This window comes from Ovis aries, chromosome 26, assembly GCF_016772045.2.
Source record: "Ovis aries strain OAR_USU_Benz2616 breed Rambouillet chromosome 26, ARS-UI_Ramb_v3.0, whole genome shotgun sequence".
In the NCBI taxonomy this organism is placed as follows: domain Eukaryota; kingdom Metazoa; phylum Chordata; class Mammalia; order Artiodactyla; family Bovidae; genus Ovis; species Ovis aries.
In genome coordinates this window covers 7,787,468-7,808,076 of record NC_056079.1, presented here as the reverse complement: position 1 = coordinate 7,808,076, position 20,609 = coordinate 7,787,468, and the positions used below count along the sequence as shown (strand labels likewise).

Below are 20,609 nucleotides of genomic sequence, written 5' to 3'. Positions count from 1 at the left end.
AGAGGTTACTCTAGGTGTGTGCACAGGTGGTCCTTCGCCTCACTACCCAGAAGAATAATCTTTCCATCAGCAAAGACATAGCTCATCAGAGAAGAGGGTGGAAACCAGAATCCCTCCTGAGATTACTTCAGAGCCCACCCACAGCAGCTCTTCCCCTGCTCATCTCCCACTGGCAAGAAGACCCACCTTCACTTCATTTAAAATATTCTTCACTTCATGTAAAGATGCTGGATACACAATGTCTGCTTTCTGAAGGAAAAGAAAATTGCGGAGAGAAGTCTCTCCCTGATGGAGATATGGTCATCAGGAGCCCCAGACAAAATATTAAATACGGCTGGAGAAGAACATTAGGAAGAGCTGCCAATAATCATTAAGGAACAAGGATGACACTGTTTACTAAAGTCACTGTATCTTTGGTGACAGCAATTGGTGTCTTCTCCTGAATGTATAGCTGCTGCTGCTGCTGTCACTTCAGTCGTGTCCAACTCTGTGTGACCCCAGAGACGGCAGCCCACCAGGCTCCCCCATCCTTGGGATTCTCCAGGCAAGAACACTGGAATTGGTTGCCATTTCCTTCTCCAGTGCATGAAAGTGAAAAGTCAAAGTGAAGTCGCTCAGTCGTGTATGACTCTTCGCGACCCCATGGACTGCAGCCTACCAGGCCGCCCATGGAATTTTTCCAGGCAAGAGTATTGGAGTGGGGTGCCATTGCCTTCTCCTAGTAGTCTCTTAAAAACATATGTGGTCTGGTAGTATTCATTAACTGAAATGACAACCTTTTAATTTCATATCCAAAAGTAGTACACATGCTCTTCAAGCCTTTTGGTTGAAACAATGCCTGCCACTCTCCTTGGCTGTTTGAAATACAGTCACTTTCTTTAGCAGAAATGTCACTAAAAATGTCTCAGACCCCTTTCCTTCAGAACAGAGGACATTTACTAAATGAACAGTTTCCCTGTTAGAAGAACTACCTTTCATTGGAAGAAAAGTTAAAAAAAAAAAAAAAACAGAACACTGGTAACAGTGGAGACTGATAACCAGTATGACTGGGGGGAGGGGGGATTTAATTATTTATATTCATAATTTCCAATATTTCCAAACATTCTGTATTAAGCATGTATATAAGTGGTCAGAAAAACCAAAACCAAGTTTTCTACGGATGGAGGAAATTCTGTTTTTCATTCCCTTCCCTTCTGTAGTATTATAAGCTAGAGGAAGAAAGGGATGCAAATTATTGAATACTGTACAAGTCTTTCTGGGTTTGATTTACATTTCCAAGATCAATCAGCCTTCCTTAGCAATGGATGATTCTTCTTCATCCTTAAAACTTAATGCAAATACCTTAAAGACCAAGGTGAGGAGCATCATACCTGTTAGAAAATCCAGGGTTGCAACTTTTAAGATCCGGTGATGAGTAGTGGGTTGTTTTTAATTTTTTATGTGCTGGACTAAATAATTTATACTGAGAGTAGACTATAGGTGATGTATTTATTTTGTCAGACGGTTGACTTCTATAGTTTGTTCTCTCCTTGGAGGTGGTCAGTGTATCACTACCACACATGTTAGGAGGAGGGCTTGGAAACTCCCCATCTGGTATATGATTGTGGCTTTCTTCTCTTTCCAAAGCACTGTATTTATTGCTGAAATCTGTCAAAACAAGAGTTGTAGTTCCAAATGCAGTTTTCCTGTTGATCTTCACTTTTGCCTTCGGTTTTCCAAAGCTATTACAAGGGTATTTCACTAAGTTGTTAAAGACAGTAGGATTTCCTTCATTCCTGAATACTGAATCTGGAAAAAGAGACAAGTAATTCTATAGTATTCCTTTAAATACACTGACTATTTGAAACATCTTTTCATCTGATTAAAACATTCAGTTCATTTATTACAGTGACTTAATGTATATAACTAATAATACAAAGTTAGCTTGAGGAATCCAGAATTAGCCACCTTCTGATTAGGAAATAAAGTATTACATGAAGTGCAAAATTTCAACAACTTCCAGGGACTCAGAGGTGGGTTTAATAAAGATTTATATTTATTATGCTTTATATTGTGTTTTAGCATTTAAAGGTTATTGAGCTATCAATTTTGCAATTGTCAGACCAAATATTAATGCAGTGTAGTTAAGAGGGGACATCCCACAAAGCTTTAGATCAGCAGTTAGAGCCTGTATCTAGATCATCAGGAATGTGTCTGTGAATGACAAGACCAAGTAAAAGGCTTATTACAAAAAAGTAAAGATGAATTACAAAGATTTACATTTATTAAATATGTTTCAAGAAAGCATCTTAGAATCTGTACTGTAATTTATTCTAAATTGCTCTTGAGATATATATGCCTTTCATATTCAGAAAAAATAAGAAAATAATTAAGATGTGTAAACGCATTTCAGAATGTCAAAATAAATGTGGAAATCTAAGACTGTGATTTTCTGAGGGCTCTCTGTTGAATGATACTGAAGAAGGGAGGGCCAGAAATAGGAGACACAGTTCCTTCTGCTCCCAGTGAAGCTGTGTAAGGGATGATGCCTGCCTCTCTGGCCCAGAGAACAAAACACAATATGACAGCTCACACAATGTGGGGTCCAGAAGTCAAGAACGGACTTTCTCCTCTCTAATTGAAGAAAGAAAGAACACTTTGAGAACACAATAGAAGCCACATCAATGAGATGGTTCTTAATCACAGGTTTCCTCTGAGGTTTTACATTCTCTGAACGCATGAAATTGTGAGCTATGAAGAGTTATTTTGAAGGATTTGAATGAAATCAGTACAATTGTCTGGGTAAAGATTTTAATAACAAGGGGTAGGAGGGATAAAGAAAGAGGAATAAATTCAGCATTTTTCTATTCCACCTGCAAAGATATTCTTACAGAAATCCTCCCTTTCAAATTATGAACCACTTGGACTGAATAACAAACTCAAAAGTTGCTGAAATCTGCATAAAGCAACGCTTTATTGAATAATTCATTAGAAACAGAGAACAGATGTGATCATCTCAGTTTTTTGAGATACAAAGGCACACACCATGTCTTCCCTCCCTGTTTAAAAACAAAAAAAAGTGCTCAACAGAATATTAGCATGGTTTACACGCAAAGGCTGGCAATTCTTTTAAACCTTTCAGAAAGAAGGCATTTTAGTTAGTTGTGAAATATCAAAATGGAACAAGATATATACTTGACTTTGTATAATTTATTCTCTTTGAAATGGCAGGAACTCAGAATCAAAATTCAGTCTTACCTGCAGGCCTTGAAGTCAGGCAAGCATCACATGTCTTAGAAGATGGCTTATTTATTAGAGTACAGACCTCACATGTCCACTGCTCTTCAGATTTCTGGGCCACACAGTCTATAAGATGACCCTCTCTGCTAGAAGGCCAACTGACTGTGGTGTTTCTAACTGGCAGCATGCTAGAAGAGAATGTGTCCTGAAGTTAATCATTAACACTTTTATTATGGCCTTGTTCTTATACATTCTGAGTACCCCAGAAACAATTACAGAACCACTAATACCCAAATGCTACATATTTACTATTGGTTAGAAGTTCTATGTCTCAGAATGTTTTCACTTGGGTCCTGAAGATTGCTGTTAAAGACAGAACTAACAAAAGTCTTATAGTCGAAGAGCTGTGTATGTGTGCTTTTAAACCAACTAAAAGCAGTTGACCTAACCACTAGGGAACATTTCTGAACTAATTTTTAAAGTAAGTGGGACTCTTCATGAAGCAAAACTATCTTTATTCAACCAAATTAGGGAGGAGAAAAGTTATGTAGAAATTAAAGCAATGACCGTTAAGATGAGAAAAGCTTCCCATTTACTTTGTGTGCTTCCGGAATTTCTCAACATCTACTCAGCACTGTGGCAATTAGTTGAGCTACAATCTACTATGATGAGAAAGATATCTATACTCAACGTTATTTCCCTTCATGTAAAACTCTCTCATGTTGATATCTAACTAATAGATTAGTAAGCAAACAGCAAAACCAACCCTAATTTTTGGCACAGACGTAAACTATGATTCTCTACCCTGAACTCCTAATTGACTCTGTATTGTTAAAGGAAGTGCCTTTCTAAGCTCTGATATAGTCCTGCTCTGCAGCACATTTCTGAGTCTACAGAGCACATCACATGGCTTAGCAACCAAGGCAGTGTCATGGATTCCTTTCATATGTCCAAACATTAATACTGAAAAAAAACTCTTCCCGTAAAGGCTTTCTACCTTACATTTCAGAACATGACTTCTTTGACTTTCAAAGGTAGTCTTGTCTTCTGTAATGTTTTGCTCCCTACATATAATTATAACAGGTTTTAAATTCAGACTTGTCTGGTAAAATCATAAATAGCATAAGAAAATCTGAAAGTAAGACACATATCAATACGGTTCTTTTAGCTTTACTTACCTTGACTTTTAATGCTATTCAATATTTCTTATCCCTCTAAATCAACTATAGTTTAATAAATTAAAAAAAAATATTTCTTATTCCTATGCAATACCAGACCTTCTAAAGAATTTACTTGACCTAATCCTTGCCCTCTACTGACTTACTATGAGAGGCAGCAGCATCATGCATTTATTCATAATTAAGTAAAGCACAAAAAATTTAAATAACCTTCAGATTTTTAATGTGCTCCAACTTTTCACCATTTTCATTTTCTATCCTACAAATTTACCATAAGAGGATATTTATTGTTACATACAGAAGCTTTGGAAGCATTTTCTCCTAACTGCTCCATGTCTTAACAATCTAGTAATAAATTATTTTCAGTCTCCAGTTGGACAGTTCACCAGAATTTCAACCTTAACATGTCTGCAGTAGGCTGAATAACGACCTCCAAAAGATTATCAGAGTGATCTCTTAATCCAAACACAAGTATCGTTAAGAGAGAGTGAGGCAGAGAGAGATTTGATACATGCAGAAGGGAAAGGCAGAGACTGGGATCATGTAGCCACAAGCGAAGGATATTAGAATGACCAGAAGCTGGAAAAGGCAAGGAGTGGATTCCCCGCTAGAGTCGCTGGGCTAGGGGTGCACAGCCTGCCCACACTGTGACTCTGGCCCAGTGAGAATAACGCTGAACTGCTAGCATGCAGAACCATGAGAGAATAAACTGCTGCTGCTTAAGCTATCTGGTTGCTGGTAACCTGTTACAGCGGCCACAGGAAGCTTGTCCAGATAAAAGTCCGGATGCCTGCCCCCAATCCGCAATCCTGCTGGTTTGTCACATCTCGGTAAATGGCATCACCATGCACTCAGCTGATGAGGCGAGAAACCTGGGAGCTGTCTGTAACACTTTTCCCTCATACCCAGTCTGTCAACACATCCTGTAGGCCCTGCTGCAGAGGCAAATCTGCCAGACACTCAGCAAGCTTCCGTGGCTTGCTGTGTGGTCCTCTGTGGAGGGGTAGGGGAAGGTAGAGGATGGAAGCAGTCATTCCAGCAGCACCAGGTGGAGGGCGCTGTCCATGGTGTCAGGCCTGGGGTTCTCTCTGGGCAAGGCCCACATGCTGCCAGCACCACCGTGCACCTGCTCGGTGCCCAGGGACCACATGCCCTGGTGATGTCAGGGAGCAGGTGGACTGTCTCAAATGTCCAATTCAAGAGATGCCACTCCATTCCTAGCTTAGGGGATGTCATGACCAGGGCCCCGAGTCCACTCAAACATGCACCATCCACCAGCGACCCAGGAACAGGCTGGCAGAGGGAAAGCTGAGGGAGACCTAAGAGCTGGTGGTCCTCAGAGAAAGGACTGAGCAGCAGCACCATGTAATTAGTCAGAGAGTCACTATTCTATTTTCTCTGTGCTATCCCAGCACTTGATGTATTGCAGACCCTAATAAAGTCAACAGCAGAAAAAATGAAAAAGTGAGAAAGAAATTATAAAGACTCCAGTAAAGTCAAAGAATAATGCAGTTTCCCTTCATGGAAATAATACTCACACACACAGATTTTGCTAGTTAGCATGCAAGAAGAGCCAACAGTACACGGTACAGGTATGCAAAGTATGGTGTGACCAGTGGACTAGAAAATCTGGGTAGGACTTCAGGAAGGACTGAAGTAAATTTTTAGTGACTGAAGGAACACAAGAATTTAGATCATTATGGTGGGGATTTTTACTATTTCATTTGAATTTGAAATGACTTTAAAATGAAAAAAGTTTAGTCAATATAAAAAGTGCTCAAATGCTCATCCAGACAATGACTAGAATATACTTACTTGTAGAAATCTCTAAGAGTGGGGCAAATATTACTTGTTTTCAAATGCTTTATTAAGTACACACTTATTCTGCAATAAGTCTTCAGCTGGGTGCCAACATATAAAACAGAACCAGGTTAGGAGGGAGGGACTTGAGGGCCTAGGACATATCCAGTGCACCATGCCTCTACAGCTTACAGGTGACTTCCAAGACTCTTTCAAGGAACACTTGAGGCTTTGAATCCTAGTTTCAAAAGACCTTTGCTTATTTGACAATCTGGAAAAATATGAATTTTTAAAAATTTCAAAAGCTATCAATTCATAGAAAACAAATACATACGGAATATTAATCACTTATTCAGTAGATGAATATATATTGAATGTCTTCTGCCAGAAACTCTTATATGTTTTTGATAGAATAAATGTAATATTAAAAATAAGAAACCCCTAAATTTGTGTAATATAACATTATCTAACCATATATCAGATCTCTGATAGTAAAATGGGGTGAGGAAGCTGAAAAAAACAGGGGACATGGCATGGTTTAGAGAAAAGTAACTGTTAACAAAAGGTGATGAAGAAAATGAAACATAGGAACAAGGAAGGAAGAAAAAACAAGACAGCTGCAGACATACTCACTGATGGAGACGTAATGGGGATCTGGACCACATCACTCCCGTCCCAGGGCCCTGAGCTCCCCAGACAAAACGGTGCCTCCGCCCTCCCAGGCCTCCTCACAGACGTGTATTTCCCTGCTTGCCCTCCTGTCTCCAACCATCGAATCCTGTTCCCTCTCTGCCTCTTTCCCTCCTACCGTGTAGTTAGGGATACTCTCCAAAGCTCAGACCTTGCTTCTTTTCTCTATACTTTCCCAGTGAATCAATCCTGTGTTAATACTTCCACCAACAACACAGGTGTAACCATCAAGTCTTCATTAGCCATCATATATGGATCTGGTCCACATGTCCAAAACTTGATTTATCTCTTCCATTCCACCCATCTTTCCCAGTCCTGTAAAGTGAAAATTTCTGTTTTGGGGCTTGGAACTTTTTGCATTAGCCCACATATCAAATCTGTCATAATTCTTGCTGGCTTTAGGTGACTATTCTTTCCTCCATTTCCAGTGTCTTGACCTCGGGCCTAGTAACCATCTCTTGCCCATTATACTACACAAGCTTCATGTGTGTTTCTCTCAAAAAGTCTTTAATCTACTGATTTAGGTGAGACATGAACCATTCCTAGTACTACTGATTCTGACCAGTTAACTCCACCCTAACTGTAAAACTAGCTTTTCCTATTTAACAGCTTGCAGTCTTCACGTGGCTTGGCCAGTGTTACCATCAATGATTTGAGGTTTGTGGCAATGCTTTTCCAATTAAATAATGTCTGCTTGCTCATTTACTTAGCCAAAATTATATCTCTAAAAGAAACATCAAATTACCCTTTTTCTATGAGATTTTCCCAAGCTTTTGTGTACCTATAAAGAGCTAATGTCCCTGCACTCTTGTAGCACTTAATATGCTTCATGTCTGTACTGATTATTCTGACTTAAAATCACAAATCCTGCAGCTCCTTTACATGGTTAATATTTCACCCAGCCTTCCCCAAAGAGACCTAAGGCATCTTACCAGGGTAAGTGTACACTGGGGAAGGAGAAATCAGCAAACATTTTGCAAACTACAGGACCTTAGTTCTGAACTGATACATACTTCAGGAGGCCCGAAGTACCACTGTGCTCCACGGGTCAGAGCAGGGGCTTGTGCAGGTCAGGAGATCAACACAGTTTTAGCTCAATATCTCGCAGTGGAGCCAGTGTGTCCTTGAACCCACCCAGTGGTGAGTTCCCTGCTCTGGAATGCAGAATGGGAACAGACTGACTCAGCCACTGGCTGAATCACTGCGTCTATGTTTAATAAGTAGTTGGATGCTTCACCAGGAAGACAGCAATTCTGTAAAGAGAGTTTGCTAATGTTTTCTACTATTAATTAAGAACTTTGGAAAGTAGTTGCATTTTTCCAATTATTGACAAAACTACACTTCCCAGTAATCATTTTATAAATGAGACAAAAGCCAAAGCCTGGATATTAACATCAAACTTCCAGATTTTCTGCAGAATCAGAAGAGCCTCATAAATCATCTCCAGATCATTCTGGTTTTTGGAGGATATTATTTACTATTTTCTTCCAAGCCCTCAAATGAGTTATGTTCTGTTCTTAATAGCCTGATAGCTCTTCAGCTATGTTCTCTTATTAATAGCGCTTTTGTTAAGAGAATTGGGGCAAACAGTACATTTTAAATTAGATTTCTCACCATATGTCAACATGCTGAGGATTTTCCTTCTGACAGTGAGGACAGAAATATGTCATTCTGTTATTCTCCCCTAAGCGACACACAGTTATTTTGCAGCAACACTGACCACAATTAGGACGCTTGTAAACCTTATAGTGTTGAGAGAGCGCAGATCCCACTTTGCAGCACTAAAATCAAACAAACAAACATTATGTTATATACAAAACAGTGTTGATATATTCTTGAAAGTCATTTCTAAAAATGATTTGTTAAAAATGTACATATGTTTATACATATATCCTCATAATCTTTCTTTCATCTGAGAAAAAGGTATTGACAAGATTCAGCAACATTTGTCAAGTAAGATTTGTGTGAAATAATAAAGCCATTATTTTATAACTTATTAGTATTTAAAATTGCTCTTTGCATAGCTTTTTACCCTTTTATCTAAAAAGGATACAAAAGTACTATAATTTAAAATGTCTTTCATGCTTTTAAGGTTTTTACAATTAAACATAATTATGTGGTTATAAGAAAAAGACTAGATTAGCTTTAAATCTGATTATTTTTAGAACACTGAAGCTGCTCACTTTGTTTCAATAGCCAAAAAATTTATTTCTACAGGGTAAAGCTTAATAAGATCATCTTCTTTGCTGATGTGAAAAGGGACAGTTGTTTTTAATCATACAGTTTCACTGAAAAAGAAGAAAAATTCAAATGCCATCCTAGCACCAAACATGTTCCATTTGGCATAAGTTTATTTCAAAAGACATTGATTATTCTCTGTCACAGTTTTATTCTACTCACATACACATAACACTCCTCCAAAGACAACGTTTGGGATTTATATCAGCAGTGTGAAAATTTAAAAGCTCAGAAATACAGCGAATAATAGTACAAGCTGAAAATTTTTTTTTAAAAACCCATAATAATTTAAGCCAAGTATTGAAATACACATCTTAATCTGGGCAGAAAATGGGTAGTTATTTGGAACCATCTTTCCCTAAAAGCACAAGTGGGCATAAATAATATTAAAACAGCCACAGATACTTAGGACAGGTATATAAAGCTAAAGACTCATTAACACTTTAGGCCAACTAATCAAGAATCCTACAAACCTGACTTTCTAACAATAGCAAAAATAAACATTTTGAACACAGAAAATGGAATGTAGAGAAAAAAGGACATATTTATGATAATTTGTTTAAAGATAAAGTATGTTTCTGCTTAGTTGCTCAGTCATGTTTGACTCTTTGCAACCCCATATACTGTAGCCCACCAGGCTCCTCTCTTCATGGGATTTCCCAGGCACTGGGATTGCCATTGCAAAGGGTTGCCACTTCCTTCTCCAGGGGATTTTCCTGACCCAGGGATTGAATCCATGTCTTCTGCACTGTCAGGCAAATTCTTGACAGGTGAGCTACCAGAGTAGACCATGCCTATATACACAACTTTCAAAATCTACAGTTTAGTTAGGACTTATTCTCAAAACAGCCTCTGTGTTATGACAAATATTATTCTATTTTATAGATAAACTAAACCTAAATTAAGTAACCTAAATAATATTAACCACACAAATGGTAAGTGGCAAAATGTGATTGCACCAAAGTCTATATTTATCCCAAAGTATGACTCTCTCTCTAGACTACCTTTTACTTTTGTATGCCCAAAATTAGAACATGAGTCTAAGTAACATGCCAACATACCTGTCCCCCAACTTACTATAAACATAATTTAACATAATTATGTTAGTTTGGACTGACCTTTGACCTAAAATTTTAAGATGTTAATTATGCCCACAACATGTCACTTCTTCCCATCGTGCCTCTACACTCTTACCCTTAGATGACTACACAGAGCCTCAACATTTTTGGTGCAATTAAAGGGAAATAAGCAACATGTTGCATAGTTGAAAAATGTTTGCTCTTACCCTGTAAAAAAGAATGCTGAAATCACGTATCATTTTCACAAGGTGATGGATCTGTTCATCTGTTAACTGACAAACCTTAAAACAGAAAAATTACTCAGGACAGTTTCATAATTTGTTCATTACTATAGACAGTAGTACCACTTGCCAGTTCTAAGAGTACTATAAATAGATTTGAAATCTATGCATCTCTTCTAAAACTCATGTATCTATTCAGTGTTCTTAACAGCGTTGACCATTTCAAGTGCAGATAAATAGACACCATTCTTGAACTTATTTACAAAACAGAAATGAACTCACAGACATAGAAAACAAACTAAGGGGTATAGCAGCAGGGGTGAAAGTGAAAGTGTTAGTCACTCAGTTGCGTCTGACTCCCTGCGATCCCATGGACTGTATCCCACCAGGCTCCTCTGTCCGTGGGATTTCCCAAGCAGGATACTGGAGTGGGTTGCCATTACTTTTTATAGGGGATCTTCCTGATCCAGGGATCGAACTAGGGTCTCTTGCACTGCAGGCACAAAGGAAACCGCCAGTGGTGGGGTGGGGGAGATAAATTAGGAGTTTAGGATTAACTGATACACACTACTATATGTACAATAGACAATAAGGTCCTGCTGTATAGCACACAGAACTATATTCAGTATCTGGTAATAATCTATAATGGAAAAGATGTTGAAAAAGAATATGTACATATATGTGTGTATAACTGGACATGATCAAGCAGGAGATGGTAAAAATAAACATCGATATCCTAGGAATCAGCAAACTAAAATGGACAGGAATGGGCGAATTTAATTCAAATGACCATTATATCTACTACTCTGGGCAAGAATCCCATAGAAGAAATGGAGTAACCATCATAATCAACAAAAGAGTCTGAAATATAGGACTTAGGCGCAACCTCAAAAATGACAGAATGATCTCGGTTCATTTCCAAGGCAAACCATTCAACATCACAGTAATCCAGGTCTATGTAATCCAGTAAGTAATCCAGGCCCCAACCACAGATGCCAAAGAAGCTGAAGCTGATCACTGCTATGAAGACATAGAAGACCTCCAGAACTAAAACCTAAGAAAGATGTTTTATTCATCATCAGGGATTGGAATCCAAAAGTAGGAAGTCAAGATATACCTAGAGTAACAGGCAAATTTGGCCTTGGAAAACAAAATGAAACAGGGCAAAGGCTAACTGAATTCTGCCAAGAGAATGCACTAGTCATAGCAAATACCCTTTTTTAACAACACAAGAGACAACTTTACACATGGACATCACCAAATGATCAATACCGAAATCGGATTTATTACATTCTTTGCAGTCAAAGATGGAGAAACTGTATACAGTCAGCAAAAACATGACCTGGAGTTGACTGTGGCTCAGATCATCAGCTTCTCATAGCAAAATTCAGGCTTAAACTAAAGAAAACCAGGAAAAACACCAGGTCAGTCAGGTATGACTTAAATCAAATCCCATATGCATTCACAGTAGAGGTAACAAATAGATTTAAGGGGCTAGATCTAGAAGAACTATGGACACAGTTCTGCAATACTGTACAGGAGACGGCAAACAAAACCATCCCAAAGAAAAAGAAAAGCAAGAAGGCAAAGTGGTTATCTGAGGAGACTTTACAAATAGCAGAATGAAGAGATGTGAAAAGCGAGGGAGAGAGGGACAGGTACATCCAATTAAATGCAGAGTTTCAAAGAATAGCTAGAAGAGACAAGAAGGCCTTCTTCAAGGAACAGTGCTCAATAACAGAAAAAAAACAACAAAAAGGGAAAGACTAGAGATCTCTTCAGGAAAACTGGAAACATCCAGGGAATATTCCACCCAAAGATGGGCACAATAAAGGATAAAAATGGTAAAGAACTAGTAGATGCTGAAGAGATCAAGAAGAGATGGAAAGAATACATGGAAGAACTGTATAAAAAAATCTTAATGAACCGGATTACTGTCATGATGTATGTGGTTAGTCACCCAAAGTCAGATGTTCTAGAGTGCGAAGTCAAGTGGGCCTTAAGAAGCACTGGTGCAATAAAGCTACTAAATTCAATGAAATTCTAGCAGAACTATTCAGATCCCTAAAGGAGGATGCTATCAAGGTTTTGCATTCATTATGTCAGCAAATCTGGAAGACTCAGCAGTGGCCACAGGACTGGAAGAGGTCAGTCCTCATCCCAATTCCTAAGAAGGGTAGTAACAAAGAATGTGCCAGCCATCAGACAATTGCACTCATCTTCCATGATAGTAAGGTCATGCTTAAAATCTTGCATGCCAGGCTTCAGCATTATGTGAACCAAGAGCTTCCAGATGTCCAAGCTGGGTTTAGAAAAGGAAGAGGAACTAGAGAGCAAATTGCCAGCATATGCTGGATTATAGAGAAAGCAAGGGAATTTCAGAAAGACATCTATCTTTGTATCATTGACTATGCTAAAGACTTTGACTGTATGGATCATGACAAACCATGGAAAGCTCTTAAAGAGATGGTAATAGCAGACCATCTTACCTGCCTCCTGAGAAACCTGTATGCAGGTCAGGAAGCAATGGTTAGAACCTGTATGGAACAACTGATTGGTTCAAGATTGAGAAAGGACTATGACAGAGCTGTCTGCTCTCACTTGCTTGTTTAATCTGTATGCTGAGCACATCAGGAGACATGCCAGCCTGGATGAGTTACAAGCTGGAATCAAGTTAGGAAGGAGAAACATCAACAACCTCACATGTGCAGATGACACCACTCTAATGGTAGAAAGCAAAGAGGAACTAAAGAGCCTCTTGATGAGGGTAAAGGAAGAGAGTGAAAGAGCTGGCTTAAGACTAAATACTAAAAAATCTAAGATCAGGGCATCCAGCCCATTACTGCATGGCAAATAGGGAAAAGGTGGAAGTAGCAACAAATTTCCCCTTCTTGGGCTCCAAAATCACTGCAGACAGTGACTGCAGCCACGAAATCAGAAGATGACTGCTTCTTGGGAGGAAAGTGATGATAAACCTAGACAGGGTGTTGAAAAGCAGAGACATTACTCCGCTGACAAAGGTCTGTATAGTCAAGGCTATGGTCTTCCCAGTGGTCATGTACTGTTGTGAAATCTGAACCGTAAAGAAAGCAGAATGCCAAAGAATTGATGCCTTTATACTGTGGTGTTGAAGAAGACTCCTGAAAGTCCCTTGGACAGCAAGGAAATCACAATAGTCAATACTAAAGGAAATCAACCCTGAATATTCACTGGAAGGACTAATGCTGAAGCTGAAGCTTCAGTCTTTTGGTCATCTGATGTGAACTGACGACTCACTGGAAAAATCCCTGATGCTGGGAAAGATCGAGGGTAGAAGGAGAAGAGGGTGTCAGAGGATGAGATGGCTGAATGGCATCACCGACGCAACGGATATGAACTTGGGCCAGCTCCAGGAGGTGGTGAGGGACAGGGAGATCTGGTGCGCTGCAGTCCACAGGGCTGCAAGGAGTCAGACACGACTGGCGACTGAATAACAACATAACGGAATCACTTGGCTGTACACGTGAGACTAACACAGCATTGTAAATTAACTATACCTCAACTTTAGAAAAAGTGAAAATTAAAAGAAAAAGAAAAAATACCATTCTTATTTATAAACTTTAATCCTAAATTCAAGTATTTACTGAATATCTACTTTGTACTCTGGACATCTTCAAAGCCCCAACATTGCCTTTCACAGCCACCTTGAAAAGTTTTGCAGAGGATAAAGAGGAAAAGAATAAAAAGGACCACAAAGAAAGAGGGGAGGGAAAAACAAGCACAGGAGTAGATGACCACCAAGGTCACTGTCAAGTTTTAAAAAGATATAAAAAGAATTTTTATATCATCTACTCCTGTGCTTGTTTTTCCCTCCCCCATGTAAGAATTAAAGATTTTAAAATTTAAAAAATAAAAAACTAAAAAAAAAAAGATATGAATTTATAGACATGCATTAATACTAAAGTACTTGTTAATACATGGAAGAACTCAGAAACAGACTTTACTGAAGATTTTTTTTTGGGGCACCGCCTAATATAAATCTCCAGGTTCCCCTTGTAGAATTAGTTATCATTTGGCACATGCAGTTTCAACAGCAATTCCAGAACAAATTCTTCCTGATGACTCACTTTTGTTGTATGTAATGAACACATTTTTACACAATGGAAATAGATTTATCAGTGCCTAAAATCTAAAACTGTTTAATCAACAAAATCCTTCTAAAAGTAAATATTATCTATTTTTTCATTTATTTAAAGTTTAAAACATACGTATTATACTTCTCAAACTCATTTATTTTTTACCACATCTTACGTACTATGTTCAGTCATATCTTAAAATGCTATGCTATACTTCTTCAATCATTATACATATGCTTTTAGGGGGCTAATAGCTTACCATTAATTTTTAACCTGCAGGCATTATGGGCAAATGATCTCCTACCAGATGAATGGCTGGCTGGATACAGTGATAAAAAGTAAATTGCCAGTTTATCAAAGATAATAACAATGCTCTGGGTAACAATACTCAGTTCTTTTTTCAAAAATATTTTCCATAGAGGTCAAGGTGATTTTAAAAAGCTCATAAACTCATTCCTGTTATAATTCTGTTTTGTTATTCTGAATTACAAAATTTGACTAGCTTGTTCCAAGGGTCAAAAACAAACTGAATCTATAACAATTATTAACTAGTTTCTCTGAAAACTTATTTCCTACTGATTTAGATTGCATAAAACCTACCTGGGAAGAAATCACATAAAATAAATAGTTATCTTTGGAAATATGTAAAAGATGGTTTAGTTAATAGACACTACTTGGGTCTGGATAAAAGCCCTAATGTAACTTTCTTCCCTAGAAACTAAAATGATGTATCCTTCCACCTGGATTTGAGTTCTAATCTCTGTGACCTCCTTACAACTTGGCCCTATTAATCACCATTTTCTTTTTTTTTAACCTCTCCCACTCTGCCAGTTCCGCCCCCTCGCCAACATATAAATAAGTTCACATCACTTCAGTTGAAGAACAAGGGAAAAAAAAAAAACAACACCTAAAGATCCAGTTCTTATCCCAACTTCTCCCTCTGGCAGTCGAATATTTTCCCTTTGCTCCAATCTAAGCTACCTTAACAATTACTCTAAATTTTGCTTCCATTTCCTCACCAATCACTTTGCATCTTGACTTCCAGTCTTACCATTCCATCAAAACAGCATTTTCTAATGTCACAAATAGCTATACTGAGTGAGGGCAGAGTATGACTTTAATATGCCAGATACTAAGAGAAATTGGTGACCTTAGTCCCTTTATACATTCACCAGATATTTCTTTAATGCCTTCCATGTGCCAAACACTACATTTAGACATTCAGATATGTCACTGAACCAAACAGACACTTTCCTCCTAAGAGACTGTATTCTAGCAGAGAACAGATCTTACATACTATGTATGTAACAAGTAAACATCAGGCTGTATTTGAAAGTGATCAGTTGTACGGAGAAACAAAAAAGCAGAGCAAGTTATAGAAGACTGGGGGGATGAAGTGGGCACACCCAACTTTAAAAAAAGTGGCCAGGGTTGGCCTCATAGAGAAGCTGACATAGGCAAACACCCCCTGAAGTCTGTTTGGGAGAGTGTGCTACTGACATTCTCTCCAAACATGTCAGGCCAAATTTAAGTGTTCCTCGTTGAGCCCTTCACAATATTTAAAAATATAGAAATCATTTTAAAAATATTTAAAACCTACTTTGACAGAGGGATGGAGACCACTGTCAAAGAGAGCTTCATTTTTGATGATGTTTCCCACCCCAGGCAACACTTTCTGATCCATTAACACGTCACATAGCATCCGTCCTTTCTGCTTTTTCACTTCACTTTCTGCTCTGGAGAAACTAAATCTAGGTGAACATACATCTAATTCTTCCATCACTCTTATTCTCTGCTGGCTTTCTGTTGCGTTTCTAAAGAAAGGAATAGACAACACATTAGTCATGGACCTGGTTACAATCCACAGAGTGTCATTTTAAACGAGCTTTGGTATAAACCCTTTATGTTAACCAGCATATAAAAGCTATATAGCCAAACAATGAAGATCCTATCAAATTATGTTACTTGAAGACTCTTTTAAATAACTGTTTTTTATCAATTATAAACCACTTTAAAAATTTTTGTATTTATTTTTTCATTTCCACATGTGACATCCCAAACCCAACTGCAGAGCCAACTTTGCAGTTTTGCAGCAGAAGCATTTTCTAACTTAATTTTTTACCTGATTTCTACTGATGAGTCAAAGAAACAAATCAGATCTTTGGTGAGCTGTACTTCAAAATCAGGAGAAACTCCATTCTTATTTTTAGACTCAACTGGATTAATTATGAGGGAGCCTTTCATTCCAAAATGAATCCTGGAACAAAATCAAACCCATCTTTGAGCAACAGAAAGTATACTGTGTGTTAAATTTTTGTTTCTTCATTTATTGAAATATAAGCAAACAAATACCAGTCACAATAAACACTCAAGGGCACAAAATTATAGCTAATATCACATTTTTTTTGGTTAATGGCTTTGCATCCTTATAAAACAAGATATGGCAATCATTTTTTCAACCCACAAATAAAATAAGTTCCTAGAGAAATAATAAGGCCCTGACAATAATCCCAAGAAAACATCCCCCTGTTCTTGTCAGATGAAGTATCTTTTATTCACACAACAGTCTACTGTCTTCTCAGCCTTTTCTGAGATTCAAAGGCTTGGGGTGAGATAAGGCTAAATTTAAATTGCCTACAGTTGGTGTTTTTATGAATTCTACAAAGCCACGAACACTCACATTTCTTACTTCTAGCCACAGTGGATTGGAAATGTACCCATTCCAAAATGAGATCTATAGCTTAAGACACTTATTCTTTTTTACCCCCTCCCCTGCTTTGGGATAACACAATGAAACAATTTTTTTACAAAATCTTTCAGATCAAAAGAAAAGAGAACAAGTCAAAATACCACTGTCTTCAATTCTTTTAGTTTCCTTCTACCTTCATATGTATTGGGAAGAGGGGATTTATAAATATTTACAGTTAACTTGAAAGCCACAGTGCAGTGATGAAAAATTCATAGCCTTTCAGTTTTTATAGGATTGATTAGCATGTCCAGTTAAAAAATAAAGAAAAAAAGTGGTTCTATGAGACTTCTGATGATGAAGATCAGAAATGATTCTCAAGATGAAATATTGTGTTCTGCCTTTCAAATCCTTCTCCTTATAGCTTTGTTGAGTTAATAAATATGGCTTTTTTGGCAGCAAATGTTACTGCTCTATGCTTCTAATTCCAAAGCACCATGTTATAGTTTTGTACAAGGTTAACCAGTCTAACTTTAAAAATGTGGGTTTTAAACTCTGTGTGCCCTACTATCAATCATATATGCATTTTACATGCCCCATAGTTCTTGACAGGAAAAATGTGTGCCTGTAAGTACTCTGTAATTTAGCTTATGGAGGTTCAACCCCAGTGAAAGGTGTACAACTGTCATGCCCAGAAGCCATCATACCTAAAATCTTTTCAGCTGCATGGCTCATAAAGTGGATTCTAAATCATTTTCTATAATGAAACTGCATCCACATATAAAATCTCAAAGGTTAAGACCCAACTCAAAGGCAGGAGTAGTCTCAGTAAGAACCCTGGATCAAATACACATACGTATACCTTTTTTTGGTCTTACGAATCTATTTAGGGAGAAATGCGCATAAAAATAACTTCTTATAATTAACAAAGTTTAGTTAATTTTTATGAAATAGCAAACTGTTGTGATAACCACACCCCAACAAAACAAATTTTGTTTATCGTTACATACTCTTTGTCTAAAACTATGAAAAACTTAACAGTATCATGAAAATTTTCAAGGCATAGTAAAGACCTGTACTGTTACTACAATCGTCATACTGATGTCTTATAAACTAGGACATACACCCTTATTGTATTTGCATTCAAGAGTCAGATTTGTTTTCAAGACTCCTCATTGTTATCAACCCAGATTAGGAAAATTTGATTAGATCCTTATTTCTTGACATCTCATGTTCCCTCCACCCCAATCCAACTGGTTTCTTGGGCTCATTCACTGTGCATAACATGACTGCCTGCCCACAGTGGACTCCAAGCCGCATCAGGGGCGGTTTCTGTCCCTTCCTCTGATCCCACACTTTTGACACAGTTGATTCAGGAATGGACACCTGAGTCAAGCTGCATTCATCAGAGTTCTCCTGACAAACTTATTTGGGACAGAGAGAGATCAGTTTCTTGTTAGGACTGGGAGACCTGGGAGCTGGGAGCAGTCTATGATATTACCGACAGGGCACTGGGCACCAGAAAAGCCAAAGGAGGCCTGTCTGCACAGACACAGATTGTAGAGAATTTCAGAGGAAGAGAATCACGGAATGCAGAGTCTTCATAGCATTTAGTCTTTGCTTCCAGTCGTACCTGACGGCTGATTCCATTATCTTTAGGTATTAAAAGACACTCATATTCTTATAACAGATAATTATTAAAATTGTTTAAGTTGAGCTTCTGCAACTTACAACCAAAATTTTAATATGAAAATTCTGTCCAAACTAAAAGCTGAAGTGATAGTAAGAAAATTGTATATTTTTCCAGTTACACATAAACCATTATGGTAACGAAAATAGAAAATAAGTTACTGCTTCAAAACCTAATTTTTCATGAATTAAGAACTTGCAGATGTACAAGCTGGATTTAGAAAAGGCAGAAGAGCTAGAGATCAAATTGCCAACATTCGTTGGATTATAGAAAAAGAAAGATAATTTCAGAAAAACATCTATTTCTGCTTCACTGACTATGCTAAAGCCTCTGACTGTGTGGATCACAACAAACTATGGAAAATTCTTAAAGAGATAAGAATACCAGACCACCTGATCTGCCTCCTGAGAAACATGTATGCACGTCAAGAAGCAACAGCTAGAATTGGACATGGAACAACTGACTGGTTCAAAATGGAGAAAGGGGTACATCAAGGCTGTATACTGTCATCCTGCTTATTTAACTTACATTCACAATACATCATGTGAAATGCTGGGCTGTTATGACTCACAAGCTGGAATCAAGATTGCTGGGAGAAATATCAACAACTTCAGATATGCAGATGATACCACCCTAATGGCAGAAAGTGAAGAGGAATTAAGAAGCTCCTGAAGGTTAAAGAGGAGAGTGAAAAGGCTGGGTTAAAACTCAACAATCAAAAAACTAAGATCATGGAATCTGGTTCTATCACTTCATGGCAAATAGAAAGGGGAATAATGGAAATAGTGGAAAATTTTATTTTGGGGGGTTCTTAAATCACTGCAGACAGTGATTGCACCATGAAATCAAAAGATGCTTAAACCTATGCAGCATATTAAAAAGCAGAGACATCACTTTGCCATCAAAGATCCATATAGTCAAAGCGATGGTTTTTCCAATAATCATGTGTATGGATGTAAGAGCTGGACCATAAAGAAGGCTGAGTGCCAAAGAATTAATGCTTTCAAACTGCAGTGCTGGAGAAGACTCTTGAGAGTGCCTTGGACTGCAAGGAGATCAAACCAGTCCATCCTAAAGGAAATCAACCCTGAATATTCACTGGAAGGACTGATCCTGAAGCTGAAACTCCAATACTTTGACCACCTGATGGGAATAGCTGACTCACTGGAAATGACCTTGACGCTGGGGAATACTGAGAGCAGGAGGAGAAGGGGATTAACAGAGTATGAGATGGTTGGATGGCATCACTGACTCAATGCACATGAGTTTGAGCAAACTTTGGGAGATAGTGAAGGATAGGGAAGCTTGGCTTGCTGTAAGTCAATGGGATTGCAGAGCCGGACACAACTTGGCAACTGAACAACAACCCACAGACACTTTACTGATCAGGTTTCTTAGATTGCAAGTGACAGAGACTCAACTCAAAAAGTTTAGGCATTAAGGGATATTTGGTAGCTCATGGGTCTTCCCAGGTGGTTCAGACAGTAAAGCATCTGCCTACAATGTGGGAGACCTGGGTTCAATCCCTGGGTTGGGAAGATATCCTGGAGAAGAGAATGGCTACCCACTCCAGTACTCTTGCCTGGAAAATCCAATGGATGGAGGAGCCTCGTAGGCTACAGTCCATGGGGTTGCAGAGTGGGACATGACTGAGCAACTTTCTTTCACTTTTTTACTTTCATGGCTCTTAGGA

General features: G+C 38.2%; 1 protein-coding gene across 2 annotated transcripts in view; it reads right to left on the bottom strand.

The window, feature by feature from the left end:
• Positions 1 to 20,609, bottom strand: part of NEIL3 (nei like DNA glycosylase 3) — a 358,244-nt gene that overhangs the window by 7,724 nt on the left and 329,911 nt on the right. For both annotated transcript variants that reach the window (XM_060407202.1, XM_015104551.4), the window contains 6 exons: positions 16,663 to 16,797; positions 16,141 to 16,354; positions 10,411 to 10,485; positions 8,502 to 8,668; positions 3,238 to 3,407; positions 1,371 to 1,788 (listed from right to left, as the gene is read on the bottom strand). In XM_060407202.1, coding sequence (XP_060263185.1) covers positions 1,371 to 1,788; positions 3,238 to 3,407; positions 8,502 to 8,668; positions 10,411 to 10,485; positions 16,141 to 16,354; positions 16,663 to 16,797 — 1,179 coding nt within the window. The remainder of the gene's footprint in view (positions 1 to 1,370; positions 1,789 to 3,237; positions 3,408 to 8,501; positions 8,669 to 10,410; positions 10,486 to 16,140; positions 16,355 to 16,662; positions 16,798 to 20,609) is intronic.